Source organism: Suncus etruscus, chromosome 10 (genome assembly GCF_024139225.1).
Source record: "Suncus etruscus isolate mSunEtr1 chromosome 10, mSunEtr1.pri.cur, whole genome shotgun sequence".
Taxonomy (NCBI): domain Eukaryota; kingdom Metazoa; phylum Chordata; class Mammalia; order Eulipotyphla; family Soricidae; genus Suncus; species Suncus etruscus.
This window is the reverse complement of record NC_064857.1, coordinates 13,009,309-13,034,149: the sequence shown is the minus strand read 5'-3', so window position 1 is coordinate 13,034,149 and position 24,841 is coordinate 13,009,309. Positions and strand designations below refer to the sequence as shown.

The following is a 24,841-nucleotide window of genomic DNA, read 5'->3' as shown; positions in this document are numbered from 1 at the left end:
AAAGCTTTAGGAGACTGGAAATGAATAAGTTCCACTCACGTGGTGACTATGAATCGAGTCATCAGTTCTAAGTATACCAAGAAATAGCAAGTAGCAAAATTAACATGATATTTGGAAATATAAGAGAACATTTAAATAACCTGATAAGTGTGCATAGTGAAAATTTTCAAAAAGCTAAAAATATTGAGCAGTCGGGAACAGAAAATAGCCATTTTATAACAAGATTCATATATATTTTTTGTTTGTTTCTGGGTCACAAGGAGTGTTCATGGATCACTCCTAAAAGACTAAGGGGACAACAGACAATACCAGGGATTGAACTGAAATTGGCCACATGGAGCCGACCACAAGCAAACTAATGCCTGTATTCTCTCTCTGGCCATATGAAGAATTTTTTATAGCTGATCTTTGGGGTTTTGGTTTAGTTGATTATTTGATCATAAAAAAATCCAGTATATCAAAGAAATTAAATTTAAAGGAGAATAAAATATATTGAGTTGCTCTTAGAAAATGAACAAAATTTTTCAGTTGATTGCTAGAATATATTTTAATAAGTATTCCTCAGATATTGTAAATGAAAATGTTCACAAGGTCATTATTAAAAAATGACAAGAAAGGTTTTCAGGACTATTAAACTAAGGGATAGATTGAACTCAAGTCTCCTAAAACAATAGATTGGAGTGAGTTTTAAAAAATAAAAATAAAGCCTCTAGAAGAACTATGCCCATTTTCAGCTTATTCGATTTTTTTTTTTTTTTTTTTTTTGGTTTTTGGGCCACACCCGGTAACGCTCAGGGGTTACTCCTGGCTATGTGCTCAGAAGTTGCTCCTGGCTTGGGGGACCATATGGGACACCGGGGGATCGAACCACGGTCCGTCCAAGGCTAGTGCAGGCAAAGCAGGCACCTTACCTTTAGCGCCACCGCCCGGCCCCAGCTTATTCGATTTTTATCCCACTTTATTGTTTTTTTTTCTTCAAACAAAATCATATAACTTGAACTATCTAGTTCCGCCTCTTAAATAGAGGGGGGAATAAGGGAGAGTACCAGGACCAAATATATATATGATCACTATGTAGTAAGCTAGACACAGAGGGGACCGCTTACTCTAGTAGACCAGGGGGTGAGGGTGGGAGATATGGGATGCAGGATGGAAGTGGGGGTGGAGGGAGGGAAAATTTGGTGACGGGAATTCCCCTAATTCAATGTTAATATGTACCTAAAATACTACTGTGAAAGATATGTAAGCCTATATGGTCAAAATAAAAATTATATATAATAAAAAAATAAAAATAAAAGCCTGGCGTAAGGGGCAGAAGTCATATTACAGAGGGTTAGGGTTAGGGTTAGGGTTTGCATGAATCCAATTCAGATTCAATCTTCTGCATCCCATATATTTACCGAAGCTTGCCAGGAGTGATTCCTGAGCACAGAGCTAGCAGTGTCCCCTAAGCACTCCTAAGTATGGCCCACCCACCCCTCCCAAAAGTTAGAAAAAAAATAAAAGCCTGATTAAGCTAGTATAAGAATATGAGAGTGTGTTAGAGGCAAGGTCCCTTCATATGATTGAAATATATATGTACTATATGATTTAATATTAGACTCTTACTCTTACAGAAGTATAAGACAAAAATACTTCTTTGTCTACACATTATACTTCACAAGAAAGATAAACCTGGGTTATAAAAGGAATTACAGGACTGGAAATTTAGAATTTCAGCTCCAAGAAAAAAATAAATGAAGAATCTATGGAAGTAAACTTTCATCATGCTGAGGGAAACATTGCTGTTGTCGATCATGTAACCAGTTTGCTAATGGACATTTGCTCATCTCTCTTTATCATCAAGCTAGTCATTTGTTTCTGTGTCCTGTCTCTGTCACATTTTTATAAATCAGTTCAATTTTTCCATCTCAACATTGTCTTCTACTCCTACTATAGGTAGTGTTACCAAATCTTACTTTTGATATTTTTTTCCTACTCCATATCTTCATTCTATTCATCAAGGCTAATTCTGGTATCGAAAACCTCATAATTTCTCACTTATTCTCATGCACTCACCTTACCTTTCGTTTTACCAACTTTATTGGTAAAGTATTTTTACTTTATAAATAATTTAATTCAGACTTAATTTTCTTCTCTGTATTGTTCCAATTTTAGTGTATGTGTTGCCCAAGCGAGCACCAGACTTAATTTTATTGGAACCAATAAGGATATTTTATCCCAGAAAACATGCCTCATCTCTCCATTTCTAGTTCATTTCCTCCCTCATTCATCTTCCTAGTAGTAGAAAAATATTACATTATTGAATACATAAGGTCTCAGACTTACGATTCAAACAAATTTATGCTAATATCTTACTAATCCAGTTCTAAAACTCAACAGCTCTGTGTAATTTGGAAAGGTCTTTATAAAATTAATTAAATGAAGGGAATTATTCCTTTGCTTAAAAACAATTGACACACAAGTCAACAGAATAGCTCAGTAAAATACATACTGTTTTTACTGCATTTGTGGTTAACTTAGCAATCCAAGTTGCTTCATATAATCAAATTTGAGATCATTTTTCTATAACGCACTTGTGCAACTAATGTTTATTCTCTGAGTATTTATTCCATGCAACTGCCTTGATGTTCAGTGATGGTATTGTTAGCAATTCTATCCATAATAACTTGCATCTTTCAAAATGGATTTATAATATTTTAATTAAATACATGATACATAGTGTAACAATGTAAAAATAATTTTTACTTCTACTGGTATGCAAAATAAAAGTTTCCAGGAGTGTAGCTTGGCTCGATTGAATAATGTGGCTGTTTTTGTATAAACATTCATTCTAACCACCTGCTAAATACAATTTAGCTAGCAATTAGCTAGCAATTAAGTCAGCATGTCAAAAATTTTAATTGCTAACTCAACTAATTTTCAGTTATATTAATGATAATAACTAAGCAGCAAACTAAATTTTATAGAAATACTTTGTACATAAATCTCAACAATTATAACTTATTTCCTAAATTGTATATCAAGTTTGAAAAATAATTGAGATGTACAAAAAATATAAATATGCATACTGAAAATGAATATCAAATAATTCACTTCATAAATAATTTTTGTTGGGAGCTCGTCTGTGCTCAGGGCTTAGTCCTCTGTTCAGGGATCTGTGTTTAGGGATCCCTACTGGAAGGATTCAGGGGATCATAAAGAGTGCAGAAAATTAAACCCAGGCCAATAGTGTGCAAGTCTTTCCTACTGTATTATCTCTCGACCCTCATACATCATCAATGTTTGAACCTTTTTCATTTAAAAAGAAGGGGTGGTCTTCTTTTTATTACTGATACCCAACTACAAACATGTTTGTAAGCATGGTGCTTACCAAACGATATTATTTAAAAAATAAACTTGTAAGACTGAGAAAAAATTTAAAAAGCTACTTGCCTATAAATTGTGAGATTATTTTTCCATAATGGTCCTTGTTTATTTGAACAAGTAAACTTGAGAAAAGACTTCTTGACCATTAAAATTTAAAATCTGCGTTTACTAAAAAGCTTCAAAAATATTTCAAAATATAGAAACTTTGACCTGCCATTAAGAGATGTATTCATTAATAACCTAATCTATGGACTCAAAAATTCTTAAGTGGAAATTACAACTCCTACATCTACTACTATATTACCTAAATACCTTAATGAACATTTATATCCCCCATTTTCTCCTATATAAAAATGATTTTCAAAAAATAGCATTCACTGCCTGAAATAAAGTAACCTTTTAATAATTACTTTAAGTATTATGATTACAAAATTGTTCATTCTTTAGTTTCTGTCATACAATATACATCACCCTTCATAAGTACATATTCCCATCATTAGTGTCCTCAGGTTCCCTCGCACTTGTTTGATGTTTTAAAACGTAAAGTCAAGAGTCAATATTTGGAGTGGTTTTTTGGGGGAGGAAGGATCAATCAATGCACTTACACTTACAACCTTAATAAACACTGTACTTTCCTTACATACAAAATTCACTCATATTGGTGACAGCTCTTAGGCATAAATTATTGGCTCTTGGATTTCAAATATGCTCTATTAAAAATTTTTTAAACAAATTGATTTTTCCCCAAAAACAAATGCAATGGTTGACAATAACTCTGAGGTAAAAACCTCCACAGAGGTTGGGAGGGCCATTCTATAATTGGAGGGCCATAATATAGTTTAATTAAAAATTATGAACAAATTTCTCTGCATACTACACATATCTTATTTTGAACTTAAAAAGGGAAACAAATACACATATTTAAAATCAAGAACAAGTACAGTTAAATCAACAAACATCAGTATTTTAATGGGAAATATGGGCCTGTTTTTGGCTGGCCTTAATTTGAGAACCCCTGCCCAGACTAGAAGGAGTGAGAGACAGAGAGAGGGGGAATTGGAATGCAACTCACCTCCCACATATGTGCACTGTGGGGCCAGCATGAGTTGAAAACCACCTGGTGGGCCAGATAAATGTGCTTGGCTGGCTGCATGTGGCCCACAGGTACTTTGAGGACCCCTTGCACTGTACTAAATGAGTTTATACTATAGCATCATTAATAGACCAAAATCTATTTATGTGTTATAACAAAATTCACATGACATAAAAATAAGAAAATTTATCTTTAAAAATTATTTCTCAATATGTGGGGTTTTTTATTGTTATGTAAGGAAACAAACACTTATATTCAAACCTCCATTTTTTCCTTCATAAAATAAAAACCACCACGCCTTGAGAGTCAAAGTAATTTTAATAAGGGTTGGTAATATATAAAATGGCTACAGTAAAAAGGAGTCATATCATAAAGAGGAAACTCAATCTTGAGAGTTTAAAGGTTCAGAACTAAAATAAATATGCCATTGTGTGGTCTAAAATATTTGCAATGGCTAAGATAGTGGAATAGGATATAGATGTGATCAATAAAATAATTTTTTCAGTCTTTAAACAAGTCTATCCACTACAGCATTGTTGGTCTCATTAAGTGTTAGTCATAAAAATATAACTTGATCAGCCTAGGTTAAAGACCTAAAATAATAGAAGATATTGTTATATGGAAGGAAAGTAAGATGACTGAAACCTAGTAATTTCCAGGGACAGTTAAGTTCAGAATGGTATCAATTTCTGTCTCTTTCCTAATTTGTCCTTCTTTTAATTTAGATTCTTGAGTCAATTTCAGATTAAACTTTTTTTTTTTGCCAATTATGACTCAAATACAGAGTACAGTTCTGGTGTGTATATAGCTCTATATTTGACCTCTAGAATCAATAGACACACAGAATAAGTTATTCAGATTAAATCATTTTTCTCTTATTAACTATTTCCTTCATTAAATTTTTGTTTGTTTGGAGGCCATAGCCAGCAATGCATTGGGGTTACTCTTGTGTCTGCATTCAGGACTCATTTCTGATGGACTAAGGATACCATATGATACGCTAGAGATTTGAATCCATGTCTGCCATGAGGAAGGCAAGCACCCTACCTACTGTGCTATTGCTCCAGCCCCTCCCTACTAAATTTTTATGAAAAGTTCCTAGATTTAGAAAAATAATCTTAACTCAAAATAGTGCTTTTATAGCTTTCTTAGCTTTTTTCTTTTTTAATATATTTTATATTTAAGCACCAAGGTTAGAGAATTGTTCATAGTTGGTTTTCATACATAGAATGTACACCACCCTTCAGCCCAGTGCACCTTTCCTGTCACAAATACCCCCCCAAACCCTTCCACCCCAACCCTGACTAATTTATTTATTTATTTATTTATTTTTGGTTTTGGGGTTACACCCAGCAGAGCTTAGGTGTTACACCTGGCTCTGCGCTCAGAAATTGCCCCTGGCAGGCACGGGGGACTATATGGGTTGCTGGGATTTGAAGCACCGTCCTTCTGCATGCAAGGCAAACACCCCACTTTCATGTTATCTCTCCAGCCCCAACCCTGACTAATTTTGCATTTTGCTTCTCTCTCTTTTTCTCTCTCTCCTCTCCTCTTATTTTTGACACTGTGATTTGCACTATTGTTGATGAAAGGGTGCCATGCACGTCACTTTATCCCCTTTCAACACCAAGTTCTTGTCCAGAGTGATCCGTTCCAACTATCACTGTCATTGTACACCCTTCTCATCTCTAACTACTCACTAACTACTCTCACTACCTACCACTCTTTGTGTTGAACTTCCTACCATAGACTGGTTCTTTTTATCCTCATCTCTATTTTTGGTTTGTTTGTTTGGGGGCCACATCTGGCAGTGGGAAGCACTTACACCTGGCTCCATGCTCAAGGATCACTCCTAGTGAGCACAGGAGACTTATGGGGTTACGGGTATCAGCTGCATACAAGGCAAGTGTCCTACCCACTGTACCATCTCTCACTCCAGCCTGCCTTCATAAGATTTACTATGTGAAAGGCATATATAAACATCAAAGACAATAATTGACTTTCTCCTATTTACTCACTTATGCAAAAATTTAAAGAGAGAACTTGTAGCTTTAATCCTCTTCACTCCATAGTTACAATGTTATATGAAAAATCCCTAAAGGTAATAAAATAATAATAGCAAAAAGCAAGGATTATGTATAGCCTGTGTCTATATGTGGAAAGAACATGTGAACGAAAAGATCCTAGGTGTTTATCATCTTAAGATTTCCATAAGAATTACTTCTAGCTTAGGATGGATCTAATAAACCATTTTCTACCCCCAAACAACCTCAATCTTATAATTTTTTTGTTTCCTAATTTTGCTAGATTTCTTGTCCCATATTTACTATTACTGTGGAGTTATTGTGACTGTGTTAATAATCCTATCCCTAACCCCTAATAATAAATACTATTGTTCTTTGTGTTTAATACAATGGCCATTTATTAGTCCATCATAGTCTGCAAAAATGTTTTTCTCAAATATAATATATATAATGTTTTTTTCAAATATGATTTCTTTTCATTGTCACAGCAAACCTCTGAGGTACATATTAATATAAGCAAATCTTAAGTCCAGAAGCATGGTACAGAGGTACTGACCTCTCCAGCACATTTGATCTCCAGTGTATTCTATGACCCCCTGAGCCCTCCCAAGTAGTAAACTGGGCACAGGTACAGAAGTAATTCGTGATCAACCTGGAGTGTGGCTCCAAAACAAAACAAACAACAAAAGAAAAACTTTTCTATCAATATGAAAGGGTTGAGTGAATATGTTCAAAGGTCCTAATCTAGGAGACAAAAACTCGGACCCAAACTTAGAGCATGTAATTGCTTTAGTAAGTAGCTAAACCAGAACTGGAACCGTTTGATAGAAAATTCAGGTCACAGGATCAGAGTGAGAAGGGTGCTTACCCTGCACACATAGCCAACTGGGTTCCATCACTGGCATCCCATTTAGTCCCTGATCCTGCCAGGAGTGATTTATGAGTGCTGTTGGGTGTGACCCATAAACAAACAACAAAAAAGAGAAAAGAAAATTCAGGTCACAATCATATTCTCTAATTTATCTTCAATACAGAAACTTCATACTTGAATGAATTAAAATGAAAAACCATATTCATTTACATAAGTGATTATTATAATTTTAAATTACTTATATAATTTTAGAAGTTTAAATTTTTACTTATATTTTAAATTATTTATGTGGTGAAAATGTACAAATCAATGTTTATTTCTTTTAAATTTACTTTATTAAAAAAGAGAATAAATACTTCATCTTTTGAACATATTTATTATTTTAACATAAAATATAAATACATAAGTTTATAGCATAGCATCTAAAATAATAATGATAAAAATGAATAAATCACTCATTTTGACAATCACAAATACCTGGGAATAAATTAGGGAATGAGATGCCTAAAATGATCCCATTTATTTGGTACTCCATACATTTTGATATTTGTAAGGAAATTAAAGTCATCAGAAGCAATAGTTACTGTGATGTTAGCATAATTTTATTTGAGAAAAATCTCTGTAAATGGAATATGCACACCTTGGTAATTGGTAGCTTCATAATTTTGAGCACTTATTACTTGAATAACACTATAATCTTCACATTTTGATTCACTTCTCTATACCCTGAAAAGTTGCCCAAATTGGATAGAGGAAAGAATTGAGGCACGAGGCCGGAGAGATAGCATGAAGGTAAGGCGTTTGCCTTTCATACAGGAGGTCATCGGTTCGAATCCCAGCGCCCCATATGGTCCCCCATGCCTGCCAGGAGCAATTTCTGAGCCTGGAGCCAGGAATAATCCCTGAGCACTGCCGGGTGTAACCCAAAAACCACAAAAAAAAAAAAAAAAAAGAATCGAGGCACAAGAGGTTTTGCTTGACTTCACAATGTTAGTAAATGATGAATCTAAACACTGAAGTGAGGTTAACCAAAATTTTGCTTTTAACCCTCACAGTTAACCATATCTTCCAACAGAATTTGAAATTTTTAATTTTTATGTTACAATTTTTCAGTTTGAAAAAATATTCACTTTCATACTTTTTCCTCATTTTTTTCTTTTTTTACTTAGATTTGAAATTGATACTCCTTTCTTGAATAAACAAGTTATAAGATTTGCCTGATATTTCACTTTTATTTTTTCTCTATTTTTCCCAGAATATATAGGAACCAATATATAAGTACATTAACATATTTTTCTGTATATATAAAACATAAATATGTTTACATAATTCCTTCTTCCATACTAGTACCATCTGGATTCCCTGTTTGCTGACTCTACTAAAAAGTATACTTAGATGTAAATGCACATTTACAAGAATGAATACATCTGACGGAAACATTTTATGACTTAATTCTTTACATCCTTAATAGTACAAGGCATTAACTTTCCAAAAGCTATTTGTTCATGATTTATCCAATGGCCCATTTTTAACCCTAGGAGGTAGTAGTCAAATGATTTTCTCCATCCACCCACAGAGGCTCAGAAGAAACAGCTGGAAGAGACGGTAGAGCTGATCCAAGAAGAAAGTGTGTCTGAGAATGCTGATCACTCTACAGAGGAGCCTGCCGAAGGAGGGCCTGATGCAGATGGAGAAGAGATGACTGATGGGATAGAGGAGGACTTCGATGAAGATGGGGGTCATGCGCTGGTAGGAACTAAACATTTGGTGTCCACATGCTTGAGTAACAGCACCAGCATATCAACAGTTAATTAATTCTAAAACTTTTCATGTTTAATTTTAAAATTAAACATGGGGGGCTTATTTGTTTCTTATATGGATTTATTTAAATCACCATATATATTAAAACAGTTCTTTGTGTATAAGTGATCTATATATTTGTGCCAAAACCTGAGGGAATAAATAAATAAATAATAAAGATATATCAGATCTTAAAGTCACAAAGGAAAGATTCTTTATCCCTAAACTCTTTATCATCAAAGGAATCTTATGTATGTGCAAAAGAACTCTCCACTGGCTAGATCCTGGTAACAGGTGACTAGGGTTATATAGCTTCTCTCTTATTTAATAGTCTCACATTCTAATGATACTTTTCTATGCTAGTTGTAGAAATATCTCACCAGTCCTCACTAAGATGACCCTTTGTTTTCACAGCATGCTCATGTTCAGACAGCCTGATACTCATTTTTTAGGACTTTGTCATGGGGCCAAAATTCTATTTTTCACATTTTATTTCCCAATGTTGTAATCATTGTAGTGCTCATTTGAGGTGTCCTTTTTTATATAACCACACCAAGGACTTGGAAAATATATGCCTATTTCTTATGTTTTATCAACCATGAAATTAAATAGCCTGTCTTAAAGGAATTAACTAATAAAAAAGTAATGAATGGCAAGTGTGTGCTGCCAATTTCCAAATATCTATGAACTAATTATATTAATCACTTGTCCTATCCTAAGGAATATCATATTTTATAATACCGATAATAACAATGCATTTGTCAAGATGGCTATTTATTGTTTGGTAATCACTCTAACTAGTTTTATTTATAGACCTTTATGTTGATTTTAGCATTCCTGCTCGTTATAAGTTTTATCGCATATTCATTTAAAATTTTCACATTTTAGCCTTTAATGATCACCGTTATTTCTAAAAAGGTCTACAACAATCTGAAAACTTAAGTACCTTATTTTAATTGTTTTTTGATTCCTGGGTTCTGTTCCATAGAGAATAAAATATTCTTCTGTAGACTTCAATTCAACTATTTATTTTTGTGAACATCCTCATGAGACCCTTGTCACTATTCCACTGTGACTATTTTTGTATTAAGATTGCTGGAGATCTCCAAGTTGCCAAAAATTAAATGTTTTATTATAATTTATTTATTGGCAGAACTTGGTTCAGAAAGTTACAAATTTCTAATTTGCATTTTTGTTGTTGTTGTTGTTTTGGACCACATCTAGCAGTGCTCAAGATTACTCCTGGCTCTATGCTCAGAAATTACTCCTGGCAGTCTTGGGGGAACAAATGAGATGCTGGGGCTTGACCCTGGGTCAGCCATGTGCAAGACAAATAAATGCCCTACCCATTGTGCTTTCACTCCAGCCCACCTCATTCTCATTTTCTGTGCTAGAATGCTTTCCTTTATGCTCCCACTCCAACTTCCCTTGTATTTACTTATCATTATACACACTTTTAGGATAAAGTGATTTTAACCTCAAGTTAAAAGAGCCTTAAAAATTACAAGTTCTAAATTTCTAAGTCTATATTCTGTTCTGTATATCACTAATGGGATCCTAAAATGGCAATCTCTGAATTGGCCTAATTAAAATGTAACATGCCAAAATTATTCCAGATATTTTCAGTTTTGGTTTTCTCCCAGTTTTTAGTCTTGATAAATAGTTTTGTGAATGCTAATACAATTTAATAGAACTATCTTTGATACGTTTTTCTTCACCAATATTTCTACCTCCAAATCATAGCTCAAAGCGAGCTTCATCTTCATTACAGCTAAACATTTTCTTGCTTCATCCAATGCAATACATTATCCATGCAAAAAGAATGTCTCTATAAAGTATGCATTAAATGCTGTCATCCCCTAATTTAAAAACCATTTTTAATCACACTTTGAATTAAAATCCCCAAATACATAAATGTAAAATTTTGTTGAGATTTAGTAGAATATTACAGTAGAGATGGATAATTTAATAAAAAGAATAGAAGAGATTCCCCAACATGGAAAATATTAAATCTAGATCACATGCCTTTCACATGAGGAGAGAGTCTTATTATATTACTAACTATATTTAAGTCTGAAGATTTGGTGTCAGTTGTTTGAGATAGTTCAAGCATTATCTTTGGAGAGAAAAGAGAGGTAGGTAATTCCACAGATTTTGAGGGAAACATACAAGATTTGGATATCTTATGAAAAAAATAGGAAGCCACAAATTTGAAAAACAAATCAAGAGAGTAAATCTAATAGCCAGTTAAATTCAGAGAGCAAAGAAGAAATGTAACATGAGGAGGGAAGAAATATAAAAAGAAAAAATAGAAGCAAAAAATGAAAAATATGCCATTGCCTTTAAGAAACTAAAGAAACAAGAGAAAAATAAGAACTAGACCTAGATATTGAGATACTTCAAGGATGAAAGGGAATGTGAAGATACATTCAGATGAAGAAAAGGATGGGGCCGGAGAGATAGCATGGAGGTAAGGCATTTGCCTTTCATGCAGGAGGTCATCGGTTCGAATCCCGGCATCCCATATGGTCCTCTGTGCCTGCCAGGAGCAATTTCTGAGCCTGGAGCCAGGAATAACCCCTGAGCACTGCCGGGTGTGACCCAAAAACCACAAAAAAAAAAAAAAAAGAAAGAAAAGGAAGTAGTCACACATGAAGAATTCCAGACACTGAAAGGTTCAAAAGCAGAGTAATGTCTTCTATAGGATCATAAAATTACTCCAGGTATTAGATGTAAGTAAAATAAATAGTAAGACTATTAAAATTTCCATCTGCAAAAAAAAGATACTGTGAACAATTTTAGTCCCAAATAATTCAAGCCAACTGAATCAGTTTAAATAATTTCTGAGTTCAACTGTTTTATTTGCAAAATAGTGTGGTTAGACTAGAAATCTCTAAATTTATTTTGTTTGACTTTTTCTGAGTGAATCTGTGTTCCAGAAAAAAAAATATGTCTAAAAACAAGATCTGGCTAGTTATGCAATCATGGGAATAAGTCCAAACCATTGTATTTGTTTTATGCTCCAAATAATTTCTCAGAAAGTAACTGATAAAAAATACAGACACCTAGAGGAAATTAGCATTTCTTCTCCAACACTTACATTTTAATTAACAATATAGAGAACTTAAAGGATTAAATTCTAACTCTAGTATCTCCTCTTGCTTCTAAGACTTGGAAAGCAATGAACATGAGTTTTACATAGTCCTGTCAATATAAGTGTAGATCCAGAAGCTTCATCTAGTGGCTGATCAAGAGAAAATTCTCTGAACTGATATCCATTTTCTGTTTTTTTTCCATACCACATGAACCAAATTACCTTTGGTTTTCAGAGAGGTAAAAAGCACAAATATTTTGTTATTTTTTTCTCATAACAAAAATAAGTATAATAGGTTCTGAACATTCTAAATACAGCAAGAAACTATATAATTTGATATTTATATATTTTAATGTGATGAGTGCTCAGGCTCTACACAGGAACCTGGGGACCACTTTAAGGGATACTGAATGAGCAGAACTGGGTCTGACCATTAGTGTTTTACATGCAGGTAGTGTTTAGGTAAAATATGGTTCCAGGGTTAGAACTCAGAACTTCACAAATGCAAACATGTGCTTTGCTTCTCTGAGATATCTTTAAGTCCTTATATCAGTTTTTGTGTATATAAGGTAAAGATCAAAAATAAGATTTGGTATTCATATACCATTATCATAAATTTGTACATGCCATTCGAAAAATAAATGCATTAGCAATCGAAATGGATCTGAAGCAAGAATAATACAGAAAATGAACTAAATGTATTGCTTAAAGTCATACATATGACAACTTGGAAATCTAAAGGCATGTTCACTGGTTGTCCAGAAGTAATCAAGTTCTAAATATCCAGTTAGTAGAAATGATTTCTTTTAAGCAATCTATTACATGTGGTCAATGTCTAAAATGTGGATTACTAAAACTATTGCTTTGTGTGTGAAATAAAACATGCTATTAAACATTATTTTTCTCAAGCATCTTCACATCTTATGGACTGAAAACTTGTTTACTTTGTGTAAAAATAATAACAAACTGGATTCACAGTTTATAAATCAGCTATGACAAAAAATTGCTGTGATTCTCCAATACTCTAAGCTTATATATTTTATTTGTGTAAATGACTTATTTTACAAGTAATAATTTATTTAACCAAGGGGAGGGTACCTGGGTCATTGGTGTAAGGTTGTTGACCTCTGGTGGAGAGTATGGTGTTGGGACACTGTATGCATGAAAATCTATCAGTATTATTGTAAATCATGTTGCCTCAATAAAAATTTTTAATGAATTTTAATGAAGTTAATGAAATAAAAATTTTAAATGAGCTTTATATTAGTACAATGCACCATCAAACTACTACCACACTCTTGTTTCTAAATTTGTCCCTTAGCAAATAATTATTGATTTTCTGCTAATGCATGGACTGAGATTCTTACTGAAATTATGGCAACAACGAGTAAAATAATATTTCTTCTTTCAAGGCTAGAAATTAAGTGACAATAAAGATTACAGAGAAAAATCACGAATCATATGGTACAATAACCACATGACATATATGTATATAATCAGTGGAGAACTGGAAGCAACTGCAATGATCAACAAAGAATCATGAAAAAAGTGGGATTGGAATTTTACCTCAAAGGTTTCCAATTAAAGACACAGCATGTGCTAATTTGAGAAGGCAATTTGGATAATTTAAAAATGCATATATATCCATATACATATAAAAAGTATACTTAATGTACATATATATTAGGCATTTCACCTGATAGGTAGGTGTATGGATATATAAATGATAAATTAAGTTTTATAAACTACTATACACTTTGAAAATTATTTTACTTTTCAAACTTTTGATCTTTCTTTTTGTATCCAAAATTATAATCCATTTTTATTTAAAATAGATGATCAAATATAAAACTAGTCTTCCCCTAATGAAAATATGATATGAAAGTATTTAGTACAATATAAAATAGCAAGTGAATTTCCTTTGCATCATGTCCAAACTCCCTTAAATATGATTGACAAACTGTATGAGAGAAGATAGTCTGACTATGCAAATGAGGAAGCAAGCAAGGCAAATACAGAGTTTTCAAAGCAAAGTTGTTGATTAGCTTATATCAAAACACCCAAGACACTTTCTATAAATACTGACATAGATTTTCTGGGGAAGAATAGAGGATTCTATACTTTTATCAAATTGCAGTTTGCAGTTACAGAGTTAAGCCATCAATTCCAAAAGGAAATTCTGAAAAAGCCAAACATATTAATGGCTATTTTGAGCTCTTTTGAATTCTTGAAATTAATTTTCCTTTTGCTGACTACAAACAATCAAATAGGGCAAATACAGTAAAAATCTCCTGGTAGTATTGTATAGGACAGACATATAAGCTGATTAGTAAATCATAATAATTTTTATAAGTATATGAACATATATGCATTTTAATGTTTTCATGATCTGGGAAAAATAAAGGATAATTTAAATTGCCTTCTCAATTAGCACATGCTATTTCTGTAACTGGCAACCTTTGAGGTAAAATTTTAATCCCACTTTTGTCATGGTTCCTTATTGATCATTCTATCTGCCAGCATTTCACAAAACAATGAAAATAAGAAACAGATCCCTTAGGTTTACAAGTTTACTGAGACTTTGTTTATTATTAGATCTGGGTTAAAAATCTGATTATGTAGTTGAATAGAACTCAAAGCATCTTGGAATACATGTAGGATACTGACCAATCTTCTCAGTAGTTAAAAACAAAACCAGATGTATATCCTTCTTTTTGGAAATTTCTGCTCCTCTTCTAATAAAATCATTTACCTACATATATGCCTGTATTAATCATGCTTCTATATCTTTTTTTATCTTTTTCTATATCTTTATTATCTTTGTTAAACTGACTGCTAGAATGAAGATACTAATATGTATATAAAACCCTTCCCCCACAAAATAAAGTTGAGCTAACTAACATATTGAGAGGCAGAAATAAAAATTTAGAAAGTGATTACTTAGACTGTTTGACTAGGACCTGTTTTCAGTGTAGCACTTAACAATCTTTGAGAGCTGTGCCAAACCATAATGTACCATCTTTCCTTTCCAGAGAATATACAGAAAATTAATATTCCAAAATTTTTGTAGAATTAGAATAAGATGAACAAATATTGCATGAGTCCTACAAGCAACCTGATTTGAGTTGCATGCTGTCCATGCATGAATAGTCATGATAGCTAATTGTCTTAGTCATTTTATTACATTTTCAGTCATCAACAGAAATCTGACATGATGCAATCTTTGATGTGAAACAAGGGTAAAAGACAAGCATCGTTGTTTTGACTTTTGATTCTGGAATCGCGACTCTTCAGAAGCTGGGATGCCTGCAGTAAATGTCCTTCCTAGTTTGCTTCAGATTTGTTTTTCTTAGCATCTCTAATTATCTTAGTTACTATTTTATCTAAAGAATTCTATCTATCCCTTAATATAATTTTTCCTAAACACTTGCTGGCTTCCGATATTTCTACAGCCTGAGTGACATGTTTCAAATCTCCATGACTCAATGTGTTCTCAGTTTATCATCCATTAAGGATGGAAATAATAGAGGTCTGACTGAGAATAGCTGCAATGGTAAATGAAAAAAAATATCTAAAAATCACATACTATTGATTTAATCATTTTCTAAGTTGTTGTTTGTGTTGTAAGACATTCTTATTTTGGGCATATTTTATTATTACTTTTAACTGTAATGTTTTGACCCTAATGTTTCTGTTTATTCATTGTATAAATTAGGTAGAATTATATACTAATTATTAAGGTCTCCACTCATATCAACTCCTACAAAACTGCAATATCCAATCATCCTTCTTCCCTTTTTGTCTCACAGTTATTTTCAGAGGACTCCAAGTATTGTCCCTTTTATAATCAAAGTTTCATGCTACCAAGTACCTGCTTTCCCATCTACAGTAATTTCATCATGGCTTTGGCTGGTGCCTTTGGTGAGAGAAAATTTCTCTGCTAATAGGACTAAATTTTCTGTACCCAAAGATGCAATACCTACTTGAGTCAATGACAGTGTCCCTTCAAATCTCAGTGTAAATCCAGCCCAGATTAAACTGTATGATGGTACTGTTCTCCATAGTTCTGAGTTGGAAGTTTAACCCAGAGCTCAAATTAATGGAACTTAACAAATTAAGAAATCTTGACCCCAGAAAACTGCCCATCAAAAGAAAAAAAGCCACATAAGCAGCAATCTAACCATTTGTAATATTTCCCTACTTCTACCCTTGTTCTTCCATTGAATTCTCAAATCAGTAAGTAATTTGATCCTGTTAAAACTCAAGTGCTTCCTGCCACATATATATTGAGAAGTTTCACCTTATGACTCAAATAAATATAATATAACTGTACTGAGGGAGTCCACATTACAAAAATAAAAGCATCTAATTAATTCACTCAAGTCTTTATTTTTCTTTTTTTTTTTTTTTTTTTTGGTTTTTGGGCCACACCCAGTAACGCTCAGGGGTTACTCCTGGCTATGTGCTCAGAAGTTGCTCCTGGCTTGGGGGACCATATGGGACACCGGGGGATCGAACCGCGGTCCGTCCAAGGTTAGAGCAGGCAAGGCAGGCACCTTACCTTTAGCGCCACCGCCCGGCCCCAAGTCTTTATTTTTCAACCTCTACCTTTGCATCAATGGAGTACCACTCCATCTTAGTAATGCCTGCATTTTCATGTGCCATGAAATACATAAAACACTTGGATCTATAAGGACAAGATCAAACAGCTAAAATACAGTACATATAAAAGAACTTAGCAGGTCATGTCATTCTGTTTAATAGCTCTGCATCTCTGTCAAAAATAAATGTGTTTCCTGACAGTGATCTCAAAGCTTTATATATTATCCTGTGCCTGTACACTTTCTGATTTGGCCCCTGGTTCTCCCAACAGCACCTTCTATGGTCTCCAAGCACACAACTTTAAATCCCTGCCTCTGGGTCTTTGCATTTACTCCACATGTGGAGTACAGGAAAGTAGGACTCTGTTTATAAAGGACTTTGTTGCTGTAGTGAAGGCATGATGTTTATTTTAGAGATTTGCATTGAAATAAATTGAGAATTTCCCATTAAAGTAAACCAGATAACTGAGGAAATATATTTTATGATTGCTGTGGACAATATTTTATAATCTGAACTTCACTAGTACATTGATTTATTGTAAACATTGTATATTTGTTTTATTTTTAATTTTTTCTTTAAGGACCATGGTTACATACATAATTGTAGTTGGCTTTCAGTCATAAAAAGAACACCCCCCACCTTCACCAGAGCAACCTTCCCACCACCAATAACCCCCATCTTCCTCCTTCCCCACCCCCTGCCTGTATTCGAGACAGGCATTCTACTTCCCTGACTCATTAACAATGTCATGATAGTTAGTATAGCCATCTCTCTAAACTCACTATTCTATGTGGTGAGCTTCAGATCAAATGTCAGTTTTTCCAGCCCTCATCTCTGTTGTCTCTGGGCATTATTACAATAATGTCTTTTGTTTTTCCTAAAACTCATAGATGAGTGCGACTGTTCTGTGTCTATCTCTCCTGCCGACTTATTTCACTCAGCATAATAGATTCCATATACATCCACGTACAGGAAAATTTCATGACTTCATCTCTCCTGATGGCTGCATTATATTTCATTGTGTATATGTACCACAGTTTCTTTAGCCAATCATCTGAGGAAATTGATGTAGGAAAATGATCACTGGTGAAGAGATGGGTGTTGGAACATCGTGTACTGAAACTCAACTATCAACAACTTTTTAAGTCTGTATCTCATATGATTTAATTGTAGAAAGATTTAAAAGTAAGTTTGTCAGATACTATGCGACCTAGTGTTCTGATGCAAATGTTTTTAGTCAGAAAGCAGTAGGTTTTCGATTTTGTAAATAAAAGAACACATTTAAAATTATGTAAACAATAAAACATTTTCTTATCACGCTATAAATGTTATATGGGATATATTTATAACTAGAAAATTGTTATTTATACAGCATTCAAATTGAGTTATTTGTTCTCTGACAATCTTACATAGAAATGTGTGTGCGTACTGGACTTTAACATGTCTCGTAACTTCTTTTAGTCCATAATTTGCTATGTAAAATTGGAATAATAACACACTCTTAACAGAGGTTTTATGCTTATTAAATTATCATCACTGAATTGTACAAAGTTAGGAATAGATTTCAGTTGTTATTTATTATTATAATAATATCATTACCATCTTATTCTTTAAGTCAAACAATTCAAAAATAACAGTACAACATCCTTAGCAGCATAATTATTATATGGAACTTTAATATCTCTTGAAATTTAAATTTGTTTAAAAACAGTTCATTTAATAATAATATTTTAAAAAACAAACATAATTATCTAAGAAGAATTACATTTTCCTGTTGTCCTTTGATTTTAACTACTTGAGTTATTCAATCAAAAAATTTCATTTTAGGACATTGTTTAAAAAGTAATTATTCATACCCTGATGATATATGACTTTTATTTAGTTTCTGCTACTTATTTGCTCTATAGATCATGGAATTTGACAACCAATTTAATAACTGTTGTTCTGTTGTGCTTTTAAACATATGAGTATGTAAAAGTCTTACAGTCTTGTTTATTTACCCAACCACTCACTAGTTCATTAAAACACAATAAAATTTTAATGAAATAGTAAAAAATAAGAAATAAGTCATATATTATTTAGTTGGTTATAATTCAAAGAATAATATACAGCTATTCTTGTTTTTAAAAGGGCACATGCTGCAATCAAAAATATGTATGCTTCATTGGGGCCATTTGTCTTGCATGCAGCTGATCCAGGAAAAATGGTGGTTCAATTCCCGGCATCCCATATAGTCCCCCAAGACTGCCAGGAGCAATTTCTGAGTGGAGAGCCAGGAGTAACTCCTGAGTGTCACCAGGTGTGACCCAAAAAACAAAATAAATATAGATGTATACTGGAAACATACAGGAAGCAAGGCATTTTCGGGATATGTGGCTGATCCAGGTAAAATTCCCAGTACTACATATTGTTCAAACTGCCAGGAGTGTTCCTCAAGCACATAAAGAAATCCCTGAGAAATCACCCAATCACACACTCAAAAGCCCCATGAAATAAATATATATATATGCATAACTAATATAACATGCATACACTTAATAAAGGCATGATCAGTGTAATCATCACATAAATCATGATAAGAATATAGAATGTAAAATGACAATACGTGAATCTGAACAGATTCCACAAATTTATGAATTGTTAATTCTTAGTGAATGAAAAATTAATTTTCTGTGCCAAGAAATCAAATATTGAGTTGACATTCATTAGGGCGGCTAGAAGTATGTCAAGAATAAAGACTTGGTAGAGTTTGGTGTCCATGAAGAAGATGATGTTTTGGTTAGCTAATGTTTTGGTTGCAGATTTCTTCAGAGCACAGGCATTCTATCAACAGTGTATTAGCATATAAATTTACAGATAGAAATGCAGATTCTCAAGAAGCACATTTCAGACCCTATCTCTGATATACTGACTTGGAAACTCTGGAAGCAGATCCCAGAAATCTTCCATGTATTGTGAAACCTGATTTGAAAATCACTAGATAATAAAGTTTCAAACCAAGGTACAAATTTAACTTGTAAAGAATCATTAGTTGTGGGGGGCCAAAGCAGTGGCACAATCGGTAAGATGCTTGCTAACACTAACCTAGTGTGTTAATCCCTTGGTTCAATCCCTTGGCGTCCCATATGGTACCCCGAGCCAGGAGCAATTTCTGAGTGCATAGCCAGGAGTATAGCGCATAGTCCTGAGCATCACCAGCTGTGGCCCATAAAGCAAAAAAAAAAAAATTATTAGACTCATTAATTGTGCCATCTTATATGAAATATTAATAACAGATATAAGTAACACTAACATGAATTAATGTAAATGTTACATGATAGTCCAAATATGTTTTAATGCATAAATATGTTTATAAAACTTTAATATAGAGCATGTTATACATTAAGACAGAACAATAAGAGGCTGGAGCAGTGGCACAAGCAGTAAGGCGACTGTCTTGCCCACATTAGCCTAGGACAGACCTCGGTTTGATCCCCCGGTGTCCCATATAACCCCCCCAAGCCAGGGGTTATTTTTGAGCACATAGCCAGGAGTAACCCCTGGCATCACTGCTGCCCCCCCCAAAGAAATACAAAAATAAAAAGAAGTAACAAAAAATACTTCACTCACCAAAAAAGTAAACACTTAAAAACTCACCATAATCACTAGAATTCCAAAAAATCATTAAAGTTACAATTGGGTTATATTTTATATCTTCTAAAAATGCCAAATTCATACATGCAATTAAATGTTAGCAAGTAGCGGAATACTGAAACTCTCAATATTATAAGCAAACAATACTATAGCCATCTATATGCATAAAAATAGTATCTTAGAAGTTCTTATATTAGACAAATGAGTTAGTGATTCAAAACATGTGTATTCAAGAGAAATAAAAAAATGTCAAAAAAATCCTATAAAAGACTGTTATAGAAATTTTATTTATTTAAAACAAATGTAGAAACTTGTATTCTGAAAATGAAATGTAAAATATGGTATTTATCTATACAATAGATATTACTCAGAACAAACTGCTGATGCATGAAAGAATGTGAAAAAAATATTTAAAACATTGCATTGAGTTTTTAAAAAGTATGTACAAAGAGTGATTGCTTTTTTCTCTTTCTTTCTAATATTGTACAATTGCATTTAAACGGAAAGAGGTTGCCTGAAGGGTGAGGGTTATAGTCAGTCACTGACTTTTCCTGGTGTGTCATTCTGTTCCTCTTTTAATACTTTTCTCTAGACTAAACTAAAAGCCAGTTTTTGTTTTGGTTTTGGTTTTGGTTTTTGGGTCACACCGGGCAGTACTCAGGGTTGCTCCTGGCTCTGCACTCAGAAATCACTCCTGGCAGACTCGGGGGACCTTATGGGGTGCCGGGATTCGAACTACTTTCCTTCTGCATGCAAGGCAAACACCCTACCTCCATGCTATCTCTCTGGCTCCTAAAATCCAGATTTGAACAAGGTCATCTATTGGTTTTTAATCTTTCATGACAACACAGAACCTGGATATGGGGGATATAAGATGGCTGAGGAGGAGATAGAAAAAATGTATTACGTAATGGCCCTTGACATATACTATGTCATGACTGTGTACACGTATTATTCATTCTATTTTATTCTAAATAACTTCCTCATTATTTATGACTAGTCAACACACCCCAGATTTTCATGTCATGATTTTATCCCTAAATGAAGTCTTCACCCTGTTCTGGTTATGCTTGCATTTGTTTCTTTCTTTAGTCCTGTTTTGTCCATATCTCACACTTTACTTTTTATACTGTGATTAGTCATCTCTCTTCTTTCTGGCTCATTAATTTGTGAATTGTTTAGGAAGTTTTTCACTTGGTATTCATTTTTCATTAAAGAAAGGAGAAAATGTTCTCAGATTACCTCTAAGACCCACCTCCCCATCATTTTACAGTATAATTTATTGTCTTTCTTTCAATGGATTGTGTTCTAAATATTATTTTGTATGCATGCCTTCTGTGATTTAGAGGGTTATTATCTTTATAAAACAAATAAAGCAAACAAAAATTATTATATCATACACTAAGTCATTCAGGCAAAAGTCTGTATCTTTAAGGTATTGAGAGCAAGGACAGAAGAAAGCTTAAAGCCAACACATCAAAGTCAGCAAAGCATTATTGACTCTGGCCTCTAGATTTTCAGTCATTCTTTATTAGAACTGCCCAGGAGTGATAAAAATGCAAATCTGAAGTAACCTGAATTTAGTTAGAAAAGCTGTAACACAGAATGATAAAACAAACTAGAAAATAAGCCTTTGGATTCCTGATCTGCACATTTTAAAGCTAATATACACACAAAAAGTTGAAAGTCACAAGTTCATAAGAAAATAAATGTCAGAGTTTTCAAAGCTAAAGAATTCCAAGGTAAGAATGATAGACGCTCTAATTCCAACTGCAGCTCAGAGGGCATTTTGATCATTTGAAAATGGGCTTTAGAGCTAAGGGCTTTTGAGTTGATAAAAGCTTTGTGTACATGACACATAATTTCCCAACAGCCTCTCATGATGTTCAAAGGCCAAACAGTAAATCTAGAGAGATATTCAAAGAAATTTATTTTTTTACTATCAAAGAGTTTCTATACAAAAAGAAACAAAAGAGAATGTGAATTGTAGGTTCAAAAGTATTCAAAATTGAGAAGCAACCAAAAATAAACCTAATTACACAAAAGCAGCAGGGGTGGGAAGGGTATTTCTTTTCCACTAATGCTATCACGAGATGAAAATTAGAGTAACTGTAGTATTAACGCAGCTCTCAAGGGACTCACTTGAAGATTTTCGGCAAAATAAACTAATGTTGCCAGGGAAATGTTTTTCTTTGCCAATAAAGAAATTACTTTTGTTGCAGCAGTCACAGACTCATATATTCATAAGGTACCACCAAAGAGATCACAATAGTTAATGCCAAAGTGTAGTGGAAAGTGATAATAAACTCAAGACTGTAACAGAGATCCTCAAACTTTTTAAGTGAAGGGGCCAGCTCACTGTCCCTCAGTTCACTGGAAGGAAAGACTAGAGTTTAAAAAAAAAAAAAAAAAACAACTATGAACAACCATGGCCCATGGCCTATAGTTTGAGAACTCCTACTGGAGACTAAGAGGAGGATTCAAGAGATAGAGAAAAGGAGGGGAGTTGGAGAATGTGGGCGTATATTCCACAAATTTGCCCTGGGGGCTCTGGATGAGTTGACTGCTAAGCAGGATAGGCAGCAGAGGCAAAAACACCGCAAGGGCTTGATAACTGTTCTCAGTGAGTTTCTTGTGGCCCATGGGCCATAGTTTGAGGACCCATGCTAGTAGTAGAGGAAGGATGACTGAATTCATTAAAACGAATTAGCATAGATTTTAAACTCTGGGGTGAGTTGGTGGGAAAGTGTTAGTGGACTTTGGAAGTAAAGAGGATCAAGGATCAAAGTTGTGTTAGTCATCTATGTTAGTTGATTGTTGCTTATATAAGTTAGATTTATGCATATCCTTCTAAAGAGACCAAGGCATATAGAAGATTATCTCTTTATTATTATATTTCAAATGGAAACCAAATATTTTTTACTGGAAATGGTATTAATCTTAATAATTTTATCTCTATTTGGAAGATGAAAGAATTCAGATCCCCAAAGACATCAGTAAAAGGACATTGTTCTCAGTGTGCTATTTTGAATGAGTATTTAAATGCAAATTAAAAAGATTTTACTGTTCCCTTAAAGCATATAAATATAAATTTAAACAATTTAATTCAAAGAAGGGTTAATTGGGTTGTACAGGCAGGTAGACAAGTAAATTAATATATTTAGGAGCTTGGGCAAATCATAGACCCCATACATTCACTTCTGCCTCTGTTAACGATGCTTTTGCATGTTACTGAAAGGATTTAACAAAATCATGCTCATAGAAATTATCTTTTAAGTACATAGTAGAGGAAATAGCTTCTATGCTCTTGTTAAAAAGAGTTGTGGGAGTGCCAGTTGAAAGTAATTTTAATGACCAGGAAAGCAAAATAAATGTAGTTATTTATATAGTCTTATAACTGTCTTAAAATTCCAGCTTAATTTTTTAGTAAATTTATTTCTTGATTAACACACTATTTTTACTGAATCGCTGTAAAATATAAAGTTTTTCATAATTAAATTTATTATACAATGAATAACACCAATAACACACTCTTTTGAGATAACCTGTTTTTGTCTAAAGTGTAAGTATGGTTGCCAGGCTGAAAGAACAATTTAGAGTATTTAAGAAAAGGCTTATGGAAAATAATAAGAAATTAATTGAGAAAGAGAGTACATAATTCTTAAAATTTTTTGTATAACAATTACTTAACCCACAAAATCAGTCTTTACATTTTCAGACTGTTGTGTTAAACTTTCAGATATCATTTTACTCTACACAACTTCATTGGAAACTTTGTCACCTCCTGGTCTCCTTATACTCTTCTAAATGCAGAGAAAGAAAACTCAATTGCTCAGGAACAGAGAATTTCATTCAATCATCAATACATTCATTCACATCTAAGGAATTCTGTAGACCAGAAATGTTATCACAGTGTAGAAGGAAACTATCTTTGTTCCATTTAGAAAGTGTAAGATATGACATGCCCCAGAATAGCAGAGGTTCTTAAACCATTCATAGTTCTGAGCTAAAGCCTAATCTTGTGCCATAAACAAAGGTTATATTATAATTTTATATGGACTAGTTACGCAACATGATATTAATAAACCTTTCTAAAATTCTGAAAAGCAAATAAGTCTTCACCTTATGCACATAGAAGTAATTCCCTTCACCTTGTTAACTAATAAATACTTTAAGATTCCCAGTCTGATAATTGTATTCTTTAGAATTTTCTTACAATTTATATAAGTACTATTTTTGTTATACTCATATTAGTCTTCTAGATCTATCTACCCAAATGCAAAAGGCCAAACACGGTTTCAAATAGGATCCTAATGAGATAAAAGTTTCATGCAACAAAAGCAATTTGACAATTG

General features: G+C 33.3%; 1 protein-coding gene across 7 annotated transcripts in view; it reads left to right on the top strand.

Annotated features, from left to right (window-relative positions):
- The window catches only part of RALYL (RALY RNA binding protein like), a 712,684-nt gene that overhangs the window by 658,229 nt on the left and 29,614 nt on the right, over positions 1-24,841 (top strand). For 6 of the 7 annotated variants that reach the window (XM_049782022.1, XM_049782028.1, XM_049782021.1 and 3 more), the window contains one exon: positions 8,934-9,341. In XM_049782022.1, the coding sequence (XP_049637979.1) occupies positions 8,934-9,172 (239 nt within the window). In that variant the 3' untranslated portion in view covers positions 9,173-9,341. Of the gene's footprint in view, positions 1-8,933; positions 9,342-24,841 lie in introns of those variants that run through there. The other variant, XM_049782024.1, reaches the window with a different exon arrangement.